The sequence below is a fragment of the Rhipicephalus microplus genome, chromosome 1 (assembly GCF_043290135.1).
Source record: "Rhipicephalus microplus isolate Deutch F79 chromosome 1, USDA_Rmic, whole genome shotgun sequence".
NCBI lineage: Eukaryota > Metazoa > Arthropoda > Arachnida > Ixodida > Ixodidae > Rhipicephalus > Rhipicephalus microplus.
The window spans coordinates 61,030,616-61,046,803 of NC_134700.1; the positions used below are offsets into that span (position 1 = coordinate 61,030,616).

At 44.6% G+C, this 16,188-nt stretch overlaps 1 protein-coding gene across 2 annotated transcripts; it reads left to right on the forward strand.

Annotated features, from left to right (window-relative positions):
* Positions 1-2,223: 2,223 nt before the first annotated feature.
* Positions 2,224-13,640, forward strand: LOC142770029 (uncharacterized). 2 transcript variants are annotated; one of them, XM_075872670.1, is made up of 5 exons: positions 2,224-2,593; positions 7,580-7,634; positions 9,788-9,876; positions 13,034-13,193; positions 13,291-13,640. In XM_075872670.1, exons 1-5 carry the CDS (start codon positions 2,447-2,449, stop codon positions 13,551-13,553), a joined length of 714 nt encoding a protein of 237 aa, XP_075728785.1. In that variant the 5' UTR covers positions 2,224-2,446; the 3' UTR covers positions 13,554-13,640. The 2 variants fall into 2 exon arrangements, with proteins under 2 accessions (XP_075728785.1, XP_075728790.1); XM_075872675.1 differs by having other exon boundaries at positions 2,462-2,593; positions 7,572-7,634.
* The last annotated feature ends 2,548 nt before the right edge of the window (positions 13,641-16,188 follow it).

A 16,188-nucleotide genomic window follows, 5' to 3' on the forward strand; every position in this document is an offset into this window, starting at 1 on the left:
TCATAGCCCAACGCTCCTCCCCCATTTCTCTCAATCGCTTCTCAAATTTTATCTTGCTGCTAGCTTCCCTGCCATCAAATAATGTCCATCCCATATCACCTTGTACTCCCTGGTTTGGTGTATTCCCGTGAGCTCCTAAAGCAAGCCTACATATTTCACGTTGCCTAATTTCTAATCTTGCTTGAACTTCTGACCTCATGCACAAGACCGCGTTGCCGAACGTCAGCCCAGGAACCATTACCCCTTCCCATATTCCTCTCACAACATTATACCTATTGTAATTCCACAGTGCCCTATTTTTCATCACTGCTGCATTCCTGTTATCTTTAGTCGTCACGCATATTTCGTGTTCCCTCAGGTACTCGGTCTCATTGCTTATCCATACGCCCAGTTATTTGTATTTATCTGTTATCTCTAGCGTGACTTCCTGTATTCTAAGCTCACTACCTTTGTTATCATTAAAAATCATGACTACTGATTTTTCCTAACTGAATCTAAAATCTAACCTATCTCCCTCATTACCGCAGATGTCCATCAATCTCTGCAAATCTTCCTTGTTGTCGGCCATTAGCACTATATCATCTGCGTAGATTAATGCTGGTAGTGCCTGATCAATGAGTTTTTTTTGTTTGACTAAAGAGAGGTTGAAGCTAAGTCCCCTTGCCTCTAATTTGGCCTCTAATCCTTGTAGGTACATCATGAATAAGAAGGGTGACAGTGGGCACGCCTGCCTAAGTCCACGTTTCACCACTGTGGGCTTGGATACCTGTTTTTCCCACTTTTTAACTACCTCGTTAGTTTTATAGATTTCCTTTAAACGATTAGTGACTCCATCTTTTACACCCAGTGTGTCTAGTATTCCCCACAAGTCCTCTTGAACCACGCTATTGTACGCTCCCTTGAATTTCTGCAGGCCGGTAGGAAGCTTCACAGCGCAGCGCCTGATCTTGTCAAACGGCGCAGCCATGCAGGCAGGGCATTCAATTCCCTCCCTATTTTTCGTATACTACTGTCCTTGTGTACATCGTAGAACACATAACAGTAATGATAGCAAACAGATCATTGATTCGGGTAGGCTTGGTGTTTTTATTTAAAATGGAACAACGAGGAAGCTGCTGAAGCTCGTGCCTGTATACAGCTGCTTTATATGGAGATGAAACTTTAACGAAAAAAAAAAATGTAATGATAAACAGTAGGCTCATAACAAACAACATTTCTCTGAGGGTGCATGGAATAGATGTCCCATGCAAGGCTATGCATTGCAGTCCTTACTGCATTAATTATGTACACGTACTGCAGGGCATGCAAGTGTATGCAGACACACGCTCACGAAATGACATTTTTTGCTACATACAAACGTGCACCGCACCAAATAAGACGCACGTGTTTGTATAGTCAGGGAACACTCGTGAATATTGATGAAATCACACAGCTCGCTTACAGTATAAAACAAACACAATTGCGAACAATAAAATGCGACGCTGTTTGAAGAGGCGGACCCAGGTTACGAGGAGTATGGCATACACACCACGTGTCAAGCTTTTGCAACATCTAAAGAGACTAAATATGGAAAGTTGCCTTTGTAAGTTAACATGACAGTACCAAATGGAGAAGCCACACGAGAGAACAATTCATCGTGGGCTAAAGAATGTGTTTTAAATATTATACACAGCTTTGCAAGATAATATCGACGAGTTTTACTCGTCTAGGTGTGGGAGGTGTAGGCCTGATAAAATGCGATGTTGCTTCAGAGCCTTTCTTTCGTAATATTGCAATTTTATTCAACTCTTTCAAATGCGGCACTGTAAATTTCTACTGGGTGCTCGAACACGGCAAGCAGGTCGCGGGGCAAAATCTTTGTAACATTTTATTACCGAAACAGCGATACTAGCAATGCTTGAGCTGCACTTGCTGTTTTCTAAATTGTAACCTCCTCAATCTTATCACTGTGATCAGGAAACAGAGAGGAAAAGTACAGCAGTAGTACGTAAAGAAATATTCAATTTCAAGCCCTTCAGCAATATCATCTAAACAAATTGCCAGTTCACTGTTGAATTCTCGATGGAAACAAACAGACAGCTGATCAGGGACGCAAGCTTGGCTTGGCACTGGCTTGGCCATTCATACAGAGCCAAAAGCCGCTGCAGCAAACTGGATTGCGGATCGTATTGAGACAAAATATTTTATACATTTTTGTTTTCTTTGTTTCATTTCTCTAATTGCTCTTGTGATGGCGTGGACCGCGCTTCGTGATCTCATGTACCGACGCACTGTTTTTAAGTTTAGTATGGCGCACGATAATACATGATTGCGTGCTTTAATTTAAAAAGGTTCGCGAGTATGGCAGCAACACTGCAATGTCGGGAAGAGGCACGGGGAAGAGGATAGTAGTAGAACCAGTAGCAGCTGCATGCCCGGGTGGAGCGACTGATGCCCAGATGAAGAAATGTCAACCCGATGCCTTTTGTGTTGGCCGTTCTGGCAGTTCTGCCGACTTTATAGAAAGAGACGACCCCATCGCTTGTCATCTTCTCTTTTCCTTCGGGCATCAGCGACAACATTGACGGACGACGTGTTCGACTTCACCGTGCACGTGAGTATAGGTTGGTTTTTCATTCGAGTGAATTCTTGTTCAGATTTGCAACTTGTCGACTTCATCCTGATCACCTGTCACTGGCAATAAGTCACATACGTGTGATATTTAGGTGAAATAAATGATAATGCACATTTTCTGCTCCATTTGCGTGACTTAGCTACACCAGGACATGAGGTAAAGCCTTTGTCGCCTAGCCACTAGCAGGCAAGATCGATCACTCGCATCCTTCAGTTCACGAATCAACGCGCCTGCCTTAAAATTAGTAAGCTGCTCGCAAAGAAATCTTACCGAGGCAATTTTGTTTTCTGTGAACAATGCACCGTAGATTTGTCTTGAATAACAAAAAAAAAAACTTGAAAAATAAATGTCGCGACCTTTTAGAAAACGCCGTGTCTAAGAGCTAGACGCGGCATTTTGTAAAAGGCTCATTAAATTCAGTATGTTTCCGTAGTTTCTGCTTGAAATAATTATTGTCTATGAATTTCATGGCCCAATCTTTTGCTTTGGCTGAAAATCTCGGCGGCAAAAACTTTGTTCAGTGTCCCTTTAAGGGCAGGTATAGATGCCATCATTTCAGTCGCAAATCTTTTTGCTAGTCGGTCGGCTGGTTAACAATAACGGTACTAACTAGAGTTCCAGATTTCATCAGCAACACATCGTCATGGCTTCATCAGATGCTGCATTATATACTTCATTCTATCCTCGTTTTTAAATAGGTGTACCGTATGGTCCACTGTTACAGGAAACAAGCGAGCTCATGGACAGTGAGCCATGTGGTGCTAACTGGCAGCGAGGCTAGTGAATGGGACGCATGCGCATAGAATCGGGGTGCGCCCAGTTTTGTCTGCCATTTCTCCGCCTGTACGCATGACAGCATTGGAAAGCGCATCCGTATTTTAGCTGCGCAGTTTATCTAGCCCAGTGCCTCCTGCTTCAGGGATTTCCTGTGAGCACAAAAAATGCATGATTTTAATCGTTGCTGCAGTGTTTTGCAAGTTGTCACCGTAAAGCACATCATATTTTTCGCATAATGCTCGCTGCAACTAGCAGGTTTCGATGACTCAAAATGCTGTTCAGGTCTGATGTAGCAAACATTTTAAGCTCGTCCTCGTGACCATGAAATATTGGTTTATTAAATAATGGAAGGCAGAGTTGGTATCAGTTGATTTACAGTGTGAAAATGAAAAGTGCGAAGGACCGTGCCTCGCAAGTAAGCCCCGAGAGCATGAGCAGAGAAGTAGCAGATGAGGATGCTCATGCGCTGCATTTCCAAATCTCACCAGCACTAATGCTTGACGGACTGCTGGCCACGCACTAGCGTGTTCTTTCTGAAACAGGACTTTGGCCCTGTAAGCAAGTTCTTGAAGGGCATAAGTAAAACGTAGAATGGGCCCCCTAAATGCACCCATCCTTGAACCATTGGGCTTATGAATTAGTGCCCTTTTCAAAATACAACTATTCTGAGCTATAAATTGTGACAGAACAGTGCACGAAGTTTAAAAATGTGAAAAAAGTCTTTAAATGTCCCCTTTATACATAGTGTTCCTGTGATGTCACTTCTGCCGTTGTCGCCCTCTCCCGCCATGCCCGGGTAACTCCCTGGGTACCTACGGCAGTTTACGTGCTGCAGTGCGGTTTGTTGGGGGCTCGTCATCTGTTGCTGTGAACGATGTAGAAGCATTGTGGTTTTTTGTTGTCTTACTTTAACGAGCTCATTGGATTAGGAAGGCCTCGCTCGTTCACTCGATACAAGACCAGATAATCAAGATGTGCGACACATATACCAGCCACGGCGTACACCGGCTGCCCGCCACAACCTATGAGGGCCTATTATCTTGCTTTCACTACAAATTGCCTGGCCCAAAAACAAGTGAAAGCTCAAAATCTCTCGAGCCGCAATTTTAAGAGTGGATGTGCGAAGCGCAGCTGCTCCCATCGAAAACTAGTCGTGCAGAGCTAGGCAAGTTTACAAGAGATATAATATTATGAATATATTGTCACGGCCTACGCCACCAAAGTAGCAATGCCCCCCCCCCCCCAAGTGTTTTAAACAGTGGTGATGTTGAGCTTGAGCCTCTTTGATTGCAATTTGTGGAAATAGTCGAGGAAAATATTATACAAGGCAGATAGCGACTTTGCGTGGTGTGTGCCGCGGTAATGCCAGTCATTACTTTATTTTTCGCGTATGCTTTAACACACTTTTCACTTTGTATTTTGCTTTTGTTGTACGCTAATGTACAGTGGAGTCACTGAACATGATAGAGACCGTGTATAGAATTAATTGACTGATTAAAAAAAATCCTGACGCCCAACTTGAACCGATCGGCTATACTTCAAAGTGAACTAATATTGTTTCCCATTCTTTATAGTTTGTTTCAATGCAATACCAAATCTCCACGATCGCCATCACGATTTTAACCGCCTTCCTCGCCATCATGATTTTAACTGCGGACAAGTTTGTATGTACAGTATCTTGGTAAGCTATATCTGTTTGCAGGTAAATACTTGGCTATGGCACTTACCCGTAATGAAGTTGCACCTGAAGATGCAAATATTGCAAAGTTTCTTCAAGTAGCTTTTGTTAATCTGCACCAGCCAAATACGCTGGTACATTTAGGAAAATCGGAATGTGCGTTCTCAATTTCAGGTTATAACTTTCAGCAAAGAAACACCCTAAGCTCTGCTCCCTCTGCGTGGACTACTAAATCAACTTGCCTCACTAGCAGCTCATAATTTCTCAAACTTGCATCGTGAGGCAAAACTAAACGGGTGCAAGCACGAGGAGACAACATGGCAGTTGTAGGCGATAGATTCGGTTGGTGCCCGGGCATGTTGGTGGCGCATTTCGGAAGTGACGAAAAGGTGCTGCGAGATGCACGTGCACACTTTGTATAGTTGCTGTATTGGACAGCAAACTTTTTTTCTTATCTGAGCAGTTTTACCAAAGGAAGCTTCATCATATAGCGTGATAAATGAAGCGAATCCACAGGTTGAACCACATCATAGCCTCGCTGTGCTTTTGTACTTTTTTTAGCTCGCAAAATTTATTTGTACATATAAGTGACAACTTGCCAGTAATAAGGCCGCACTTGTTTCTTTACCATATGATCATCTCCGGTGTGCTGCTGCCTCAATATTTCAAATTCTAAGCATTTACACCATTGTATGCTAACTTTTCCTTCAAAGTGAGACAAGCCACATGTGTATCGTAGATCAAGAAGCATGCCAGTTTTACGTACTTGCAAGGTAAACATCAGAAATGCACAGTTGATCAAAAATACTAGTTTAATGGTGCATCTACATAGCAGAGCACCTGTGGCACCTCGGGAACAAGATAATGCCACATATGTTACAAGAGATAATTAAAGAAGACAGGGGACGTTCCGTGAACAAATAGAAACAAAAATAAAATGGCACGTGGCAGCGAGCGAAGGCGGCAAGGGGGGGGGAGCCCGTGGGACTTCAGCGGATGAACGTAAGGTGTGTGTTTAATATGTGGAAGAAAAAAAAAATTCAAAATTTTGGCGACTGAAATGAGGGTGACTTAGTGAGTGCGCTCATGACAAGAGTAAACACGGTTATTATTTTTTTTTTTCAAATCTCTTTTGAAAGCCACAAAAAATCTGTATGTGGTGCAGCCTAACAGAAGGTCCGTGAAGGCAAATTATGAAATGAATTCGTCGTTGTACAAAGGCCTATTTTTTTTTTTTCATGCGCACCATCCCCGCCGCAGTGGTCTAGTGGCTAAGGTACTCGGCTGCTGACCCGCAGGGCGCGGGTTCGTATCCCGGCTGCGGCGGCTGCATTTCCGATGGAGGCGGGAATGTTGTAGGCCCGTGTGCTCAGATTTAGGTGCACGTTAAAGAACCCCAGGTGGTTGAAATTTCCGGAGCCCTCAACTACAGCGTCTCAAATAATCATATGGTGGCTTTGGGACGTTAAACCTCACATATCAATCAATCAATCATGCGCACCATAAATAGTGCTCAAAATTTAATTGCATAAGTTGTTTTCATCCTCGCTGTATTCCGTGCTGTTTATGATGTAAAAAAAAAAAAGTAGCACGCTGAAGTGGTGCTGCTTTTGGGCAACAGTTGAAAATCGCGGGGTGCATGAATGCGGAATACTGCCGCTTACACTCAAATCATTCTTGTGGTCACCTCCCACTGTTTGCAGCATGTGTTGTGTATACACAGCTGCATATTTCCTAGCTAGAAAAATTTGATTTTAGGTGTTTCACGCCATTTTCCATGTAACTATTCCACAATTGCACACACTGATCAGCAGGCTTTCAATTGCGCTGAAGGACACAGGTGCCATAAAATTCATAGTCGATTCTTTCAAGAAACCGTATGTAAAGGCTGAAGCTTCATGCGTACATACACACACACATACCATATTGTTTTTTGTACTTTATGAAAGCTGCGAAGGTCTCATGTGCCTCCAAGCGTAACCTGTCTTATTTATTCTCCATCACCGCAAAAGTTTTGTGAGTTTCAAGTAAAAGTACTTTGCGCATGGCCACTTTTGGGTAATTTTTTTGTGTAGGTGTTATTTGAGCAGCCTACAGTGTTTACTTTATAAGCCTGTATGTATATGTTGCATTATAAGGATGCAGAATGTGTGTAGCTGTACAATATAGATGAAGTGTAAAAATTAAGTGTGTCTATTGTAGTGTTCTTGCAACCAATCTTACCCCCGTATTCTAGAACGTCCCTCCACTCAACGCTTCACCTTCACTTGAGATGGCTGATGGGAGCGCCGTCTCTAAGCAGAGAAAATTGCTGCATGTCAGCAATAATCTGCTGTGATTCTTGAGTAGTGCAGCGTCGCTTTCAAACGAGCAGCGGCACAGTGCTCAACTCTGTCAAGTGAAGGGTGAAAGTCCAGTCGGGTAGCGTTTATGAATATGGGGGTTAGTTTTGTTGTCTTGTTAACCTGCCATTAACACTGGATTGATGCTACTTTGCTCTAGCTGTACAGTGCTCTCCAAGGCTCAAGGAGGCACCGCACGGGGAAGGCTCGGAGCAAACCATGCGTGAGTTTCCTTTCATTGTTACACTATGCACGTATTAAGTGATAGACTTTAATGTATGCTATTTGTATTGTGCAAGTTTTTGGGGACATACAACTTCCAACACTTATATGTTCTGACGAAAATCACGCAAGAATGAGAGAAGCTTGTGCAAAAATTATGCAAGAGTGTAAGAAGCTTTTGCAGAAGTCTGTGAAATGAAGTTTTGAAATTTTGTGGCAATGTGTCATTGTACAGTGGTCAACAGTCTTGCTCAGCATGCTTGACTGCAGGGCTCCCGGCTGCACAGGCGCATCTACGGAGTGCCTGATGCATGATGGGCCAAATGTCAGCCTGCACACTGATGCCTCTTATCCCCGTTTGTCTGTTACATCAGTGTCTCTTGTAAAGGGGATCAACTGTGCTACCTTTTTTTTTTTCGAATGTAATGAGTTCTTTTTCCAGAATATTGTTGTTTTAAGGTAGAGCCTCACATTTCTATCAAATACTGAAGATTCTATTTTTCCTTCTAGATGCTATGAAGTCACTCCTTGTGTTACAATAGAGTGAACACTGTTATGAGAAAAGCTACTTTATGGAGTTAACTCACTCCATATTGACTTAACACACAGAATTGGTGAAAACTACACTCCATTCCAGCTGCATTAGAAATAATATTCATTTGCATACTTCTGTTTCTTTTGTTTGTTTGTTGGCTGGAGGTTTGGAGTATAGGGTGTCCAGAGGGCACTGTGTAGTCTCTCTTCATCTTCCCAATTTTGTGAACATCAATTGATAGCCGTATGGGAAGCAGCCAGCATGCTGAAACAGCGGTGCAAGCATGCAAGATGTTCACCATTGCATGCAGTCAGTTGCTGTGAGCAACCTACTGCATACAACTAACTGCGAGTGGTGAACTAACGCTGCACTATGTGTGCCTCCTGGAAAGCTGCAATGGTAAAGTGCCACAATAGTATAGTAACATGGATAACATCGCAATTTGTTTGTTGAATAATTTTGCAACAGAATCAATGGAGTTTTGGATAAATTTGTGTATCTGCCTGGTTCATCAAAGCTACAGAGTCAAATGCGGTATATACTCGCGTATTATGTGTACTTTTTTTGTCGATCCGGTCATGTGCGAAGCTAGTAGGAATCGCTGGCCTAAAAGCTCAACTGGGAATATATGTTGCAGGCGCTGTCACAGCTGTCTCAAAGCGGATTGTCATTTGTTTGCTAAGCCTGTTCAAATGCCCCCATTTTCTTGAAGTTCTTCCGAACAGTGCTCACAAAAACCAGTTCCCACGACAGGGTTATACCAGAGAACATAAGTACTCTCCAATAATTGTCGGGAACCCAACGTAAAGTAAGATGTAGACAAGGAAGCGCGATGCCAACACAGTGCTGTGTGTGTCGCCCTTCATGTGTGTGTGTGTCCATTCCTTGTCACAGTCTTCTATTGCGTTGTGTTCCCTCCGATATCTAACCAACACACCCAAGCTTCTATGCTAAGTCTTATTCAACGCACTCTTCTGCTGGCTCCCATACTGAATATTGCATGTCGAAGAACTCCACGCTGATGTGCTTAGCGGTAGCACGGTTTCAGTTTTCTTCGGTAAGCTTTATAACAGCAATCTGCCTCGTATATAATTATTGTAGCCTATCACAAGGAACGGTAAAAACGCAATGGCCAGATGGCGAAACCGGAAAAAAAAAAAATGAGTGCGAAAACCTGCCTCATCTAGTTGATGTGACAGGTCCTTGCACGCGTTCAACATCTGTGCTGTGTCTCGGGAATACATTCTTGCCGTGGAAGAGGTGGGAAGATAGGAGGCAAACCTTTAGGCATTTCGGACTACACATAAACAGGTTTCAGTTTTCAAGTTCGATATTCTAGGGAAAGCATAAAAGTTCATGGAAGAAGGGACCTTGCAATCAGTCCATTGTGTAAGACTGCACTCGCCTGCTCGACAAGAGATGTGCCTGACCAGAGCATCATGAAGTCAAATGTGTCTGTGTGTGTGCTGGCAAGGTGGCTCGGGCTGGTTGGGGAGGGCAAAGTATGCGAGCAAAAAGTTTCTTGTAGTAAAGCAGGCTGGCTAATTATACTGGTGAGCAAATTATGTGAGGATGCAAATTGTGCGAGTAAATATGGTATGTACTCTTGTATGTTTCAGCTCTATTGCTACGGATCCTGCGGATCCAACTTGGCATCCGGCAGCAACAAAGAGAGGTTCTGCAGGAGGTGCGACAGCTGAAGCACAAGGTACGGCTCTTGTCCGTGCCTCAGCACGCCCAGCCAGCACAGCGCCCCTCTGACCTTCCCCGGCTGCCTGCTGGTACAGTTGGAGAAGTGGAGGCAGCAGAGGCAGCTGTGCAGAGTAAAGCTGTCGCTGCGGCTTTGGTGTATATTTCTTGATTTTTAATATGCCTATGTAACATGCAGAAATTTAGTACTGCTTTAAGATACTGTGTTTTGGGAAACAAACTAGTCAGGTTATCTCATGAGCCACTGTACTACAGTCGAATATGAATAATTTGTACTCAAAGAGGCCAGAAAATTTGTTCAAATTAATGAAAGTTACCGTAATTACTTGAATCTAACACGCACCTTTTTTCCGGTTAAGAGAGTTCATAAATCGCATGTGCGTTAGAATCGAGTACGAAAAAAAAAAAAAGAATATGGTCATTCTATTGCCATCGCCACTTACAAAATGGCCGCCCCCTACGTGCGTCGGCATGGCGCGTCGGTCATTTCTGCCTGCGGCACTTCATATGTGTGCTGAGGAGTTCGTCATCTTGTAGTACATTAGCATCGACGGCATGGTAGGGCCGACTCCAAAAACTCGACGAGTGCACCACAATGCTGCTTCTAAAAGAAAAGTCGTCGCATGTGCCGAAACGGACAGAAATCGGGCCGCATCGCGGTCATTCGGAGTTCCCGAAACGTGCATGCGGGACTGGCGGAAACAAAAGCAGAATATTGTCGACAGCAAAGATTCACGCAAAGGCTTCAGTGGACCACAGCAGGGTCGGTTTCCACAAATTGAAGAGCTGCTCGGCGAGTATGTGATTAAGCAGTGAGCGGCACAGCGGCCCGTGACGACAGAACTGCTCCAAGTGCAGGCTATGCAGTTAGCCTTAGAAAAAGGGCTAATGCAGAGCCATTTTAAAGCGAGCAGGTGCTGGCTAACGAACTTTATGAAGAGAAAAGGCTTTTCCCTCCGAAGGCGAACGGGCATATGCCGGAAGTTGCCGGAGGAGTACGAAGAAAAGCTTCAGAGTCTTCAGAGGTTCCTCCTAAACTTGCGGCACAACAACGGCTACCTGCTTGGGCAAATCGGGAATGCCGATCACACGCCTCTTTACTTCTACATGCCTGGCACCACAACCGTCTAAGAGAAGGGGGCGAAGCAAGTTTGTGTACTGACATCGGGCCACGGTAAAACTAGAGTGACAGCAATGCTCTGTTGCACGTCAGATAGGCATAAGCTTCCCCCGTACTTCATATTTAAACGGAAGATGCTCTCAAAAAGAGTCGTTTTCGCGAGTGGTGTGATCAAGCGGGCCAACGAGAAAAAAGGGTGCGCGTTGCAACCGATGTCTTAGTTTTTTTTTTTTTTTTTTTTTTTTGGGGGGGGGGGGGGGGTCGTGGAAACCGGGCGCGCGTTACAATCGAGGGCGCGGTAGAATAGAGTAAATACGGTAAACGAGCGGAGGGCTCACCATGCAGTGATGCATGTGCATGGAGAAGTTTTATTCACAAATTACAGGACATCCGTCATTAATTAAAGTAGTCAATACATGTCTGTACACGTTGGCCTTGCAACGAGTCAACAAGTTTTGCGTGCAGTTTGCAAAGCATTTGTACTTCGGCTTCAGTATTCTCCTGGCAAAAGAAGTTGCGCGCGGCAATGTCCAGTGCTGACACTCTTCGAAGACAACTGTGTTTCCACTGTTACCATCTGCGCTGCAGCCGGAGCGTGGCCAGCACATGATGAGAATGGAGGAGCGTCTCCACCTGGAGAAAAGCAGATCGGCATTCGAGAGAGAAACACTCCGCGGCAGCTTTTTTTTTTTTTCTCTCTTCATGCGCGGTGTTGAAAGGAGAAGAGTCTACATAGCAGGAACGAAAAACAGGGAAGCGTGACACCGGCGCGTTGCAGATCGGCATGAGAGAGCCTACTCTCTGCGACAGCTTTTTTTCCCCTCTTTCTCTTCATGCGCAGTGTTAAGAGGAGAAGGGTCTCTACGTGGCAGGGACGGAAAAAGCCGAAGCGGGGCACAGGAATGTCGCAGATTGGCATTTGGCAAACATTCCACCGCAGCCTTTCTTTCCTTTTCTTCATTTTTTTCTTCAAGCACAGCGATGAGGTGTCTGAAGTGCCACCGCAGGATTGGGCGAGGTGCTGAGAGCATTTTCGGAGCGCGGTATAGCTTTCATAGGACCACAGCGTCAGTTCGAATTAAGTGTGTTGGAATTAATGAGATTCGACTGTATTTACTATAGTCTGTGAAGTCCGAGTGAACTGTCCTAAGCTAGCAGACGATGTAGGCGGCATCGTGTGTTTGATGGACAGTGACTAGCAATAGCCTGCTTAAAACAGACATTCAGTAATTTTGTTCATGTATCACCCTATTTTGTGTCCGCTGCGGCTCTCTCTACTTCGAGCTACAGTTCACCCTGCCTTGTGTTAGCCGATTTCTTACTTTTTTAAAAATCTAACATGCACCCAATTTCGCAGTGTGAAGAAAAATGCACCTTTGTTTATTGTGATGAGATTTCTATAGTGACATGCCTCTTTGTTGGCTATCACAGAAAAATATAAACAGCAAATGGTGCGACCATCTAGTGCGACCTTTATTTTTCTATCAGTTTCATCTATGACCAAGATTTGGTCTCTCTAAGGTTGCCTCTTAGTACGCCTTGATCATGTTCATTTATCTTGTTGTGCTCTGCTTACAATGCATTGATTAAAAACATGTCCAAGCTTCTTTTTGAATTCCACATATTTTATCGTTTTTCACCTGTAGAAGCTACTCCTGGTCAACATTCAGGCAAAGACATTGTAACCTCGAAGAAACGTGTATTGGAATTTGAGCATTGTACAAAGTAATTATACTATTTCATAGCTAGAATCAATATTTATTAAGGGTTATAATAGTGTTGTATTTGATTTCATAACAGCGAAACTGCATTCAGAGAAGGACTCTGAAAGGTTCTCACACTGAGTGTGAGAGGGCTGATGTGGAAACCATTTTAGGTCAAGTGAGTTGAAGTTAGCGTAAAAAAACAATGAAATGTTGTGATGCCCAAAAATTCAAGTTGTTGTTTTTAGTGTCCTCTTCTTGCAGATTTTTATCATGAAAACATTTCGATGTGCTGTTGCATTTACCCCATCTATGCTTGCATTTTTTTACAGCGCAAGCACCTCCTGCAGATTGGGGGACGTGGCCTCCGAGAAATTGGTGTGAATGCCATGACGGCTGTATTGGCACATGATGTGCAAGTGCTGTACAGCCTTCATGGCAGAAAAGGGAAAAGGGCCTTTGTGAACCTGAGGCTCTGTAGATTAGTGACAGGTTAGACTTGTTCATTGTTTTATGTGTGTGTACCCTTGTGTATTCTCTGTACTGCAGTGCTTCATGTGTACTATGGTATTTCTGTTCTTGTATGCAGATGTCATCTGCCAAAAAGCAGGGTGCGACCAGGCGGAGGCCCTCAACTTTATTAAGAGGTGGCTGCCAGGGTCTGGTGATCGCTGTGGGGGCAGTAAGCGGCGCTTCAGAGAAGCATTTGTTGTGGAGCAGCCCGATGATCCCCACTCTCAGAGTGCAGATTATCGGCTGCTCGCGGCAGCTGGCTTCCTGCCCAGCCACAGCAGCCAGGGCCTTGACAGCACCACTGTCACTGTGCCCCCAACGCAACCTGACCTGCAGTAGAGCGGGCCTTTTTTAGTTGTGTATATATATTTTTCAATGTATACATTTTTTGTTGTACCAAATAAATAAAAAAAAACAAAGAATAAATAGTCTGCAGACTGTCGGTGGTGCACTGTTCGGCTAGCTTATGCTGATTCGGAAGCACCATCACCATGTTTTAGTTACAAAAAAATGCTCTAAACTATGAATATTCTCGATTACCATATGGGGGACATATGTGGGGATTGCAAGTGGGGGACATACGCTTTCAACATTTACTTCCTAACGACTTTTTTCGATCTGCTGTACCAAATACCAGTACCAAATAAAGCACTCGCTATTGCAAAAGATAAATTGGTAAAAAAATAAACTACACTTCTAGTGTTAGCAAAGGGAATGAGGTATAAAAGATGAAATAGATCGAGTAACTGCTTTCAGTTCTCAGCATTCAATTTTCTGTTGCCCCAAGTATACAGGGCTGCAAAGCTACAAGAGCGGGTCATCGAGGCATATTGTTTAAATCTTCCGGTAAGAAAAATTCCCTACTAATAATGGTTACATAATGGCAAGCCAATCAGTAGCCAATATTCGTCGTGCAGGAAACATCGGTGTAATAACGGCATTTGATTGGCTGCAATGTGGCCCTGGATCGGTCCAATGTCGGTCGTACATCCGTAGCCAATATTCGTCGTGCAGCAAACATCGGCGTAAAAATGGCATGTGATTGGCTGAAATATGGCCCAATGTTGGCCGAACATTGGCAGCTTTGTCGGCAATACGATGGGCCTTCGTCGGCCCAATGTTGGTTGCATACTGGCTAAAACATCGGCAAAACGTCGGCCCATCATTGGCTTGAACGTCGGCCCGACATTGGAAGAAGTTGCACTTCCGACGTCGGCCCGACGTCGGTGCCGATGTTAGCCGATGTTGGTCCAAGATTGGTCCAACGGCGGCGTGCTGCCTGGGCGGACTTCTACGGGTCCCATCCGAGAGGCTACGTGTCGAAAAGCGAGATGCTTGGAAGCGACTATGCGAAGGCAGAATGCTGACGGCTCACCATTGGTACTAAACCAACACTCTCGCATCTGCCGCACGCATTTTATAAAAAGTAAGACAATAATAAACGCTTATGTTCTGATCTGCATTAACATAAACCACGTCTGTTTTAGGATGACCGTCAAAGCTCAATATACATCCGGACTTTGTCCCCAGTGTGTTCACCTACGCGAGAAGTAGCGGCAATGTTGTGCATCGCCATAGCCGATGGTTGAAGTTACAGAAATGGAAGATTTACATTTTTCACTGATATCTACGGCGGCGCGTATTCATTAAGGCATCTGTACACCTGTCTGAGCACCCGAAAATTGCGTTCTGTCGCTCATTTTCGAAGGTAGCTTTTGCGCTGCGGGCAGAATACAGCTTCTAATGATATGCGGTGTTAAACGCGATCATTGGAATTCTTCAAGTGTAGTAAGCTTGAGGTTACTTGAAAATGGTGCAAGTGTACTCTCCGATGATTTGTCTGAGCGCTATTGGCAGGCGTTTTGACAACTGTACTGCATGACATTCATCTGTCAACTGCGACCGCATTCATATTCAGCGAGTTCACACGCCGATATAACACTTGTTATATACCGTGGATAGTGAAGCAGGGGCGTACACAGGGGGAGGTACACCAGGCCCGTGGCCACCCCCTCTTCCCCGACTGTTTTTGGCCATGGCATTGAGTTCAGTGGATGCCCCTAAAAATCAAAAAGCCCCCCCCCCACCCCCGTGCCCTGAGCGTGAAGAAACATTCTGGCTACGCCCCTGTAGTGCAGTTGGCAGGCAGGGTTCGAGTGGTTTCACGAGCCTGCTCTTTGTAAGCCGCCCCGCAAGGGCATGGGGTACGAGCCACCATTGTATAGGTTTATTGCCGGGGCTTGCTGCGTTAACAGTGCGCTTTGCGGTTTCTAAGTGGTAGTCCCGCATGAAGTACCTTTATGAAAAATTGGCCCCGTACCTACATGTTGCGCTGTAAATATCGTAGAAAGACGGTAGTCTTGCGTCTGGAGAGAGTGAACAAAACGTTCGTTTCATGCTCTGCGCAAGATAATTAGTGAATGTTATTCTGCAGGCGCTGCATTAGAGTGCCTCCAGCGTGCAGCTGAGGCGAACGAGCGCATCAGGTCACGTCGCACGTGAGACATGAGCGCTATCTGGCAGTTATCCTGGAAAACAGAGCACGCGGCGTGCACGCCCGTCTTTGAGGTGATAAGGTGTAGAACGCAAGGCGACGGATAGGTGCCACCACCATGTCATCTTAGCAAAGCGTCGGAAATACTTTCTTCTTCGTGGAAGCACTGCATGGTCAGCGCAGCGGGATAAACGCTACGGTCCTTTTAGTTATGTATGTATGCCTTTTCTAGTAAGAGACACACATACAGAATATTTAAGTGCCTTTATGGTGCCTCAGATATGCGCAATAATTGCTTTTTATTTGAAATCACACAAGTATGAACGCTGAACCTTGAGCAATACTGATGGGTGCTGCGGATGGGGTCAGCCGTTTGGAGTATCATTTGGCCACTTTGGTGACGTTTAGGATATCATTAAAGGCGGACAAACAGAAAAAAAGTACAGACAGACAGACAGACCAAAATGTTGGCATCGAAGT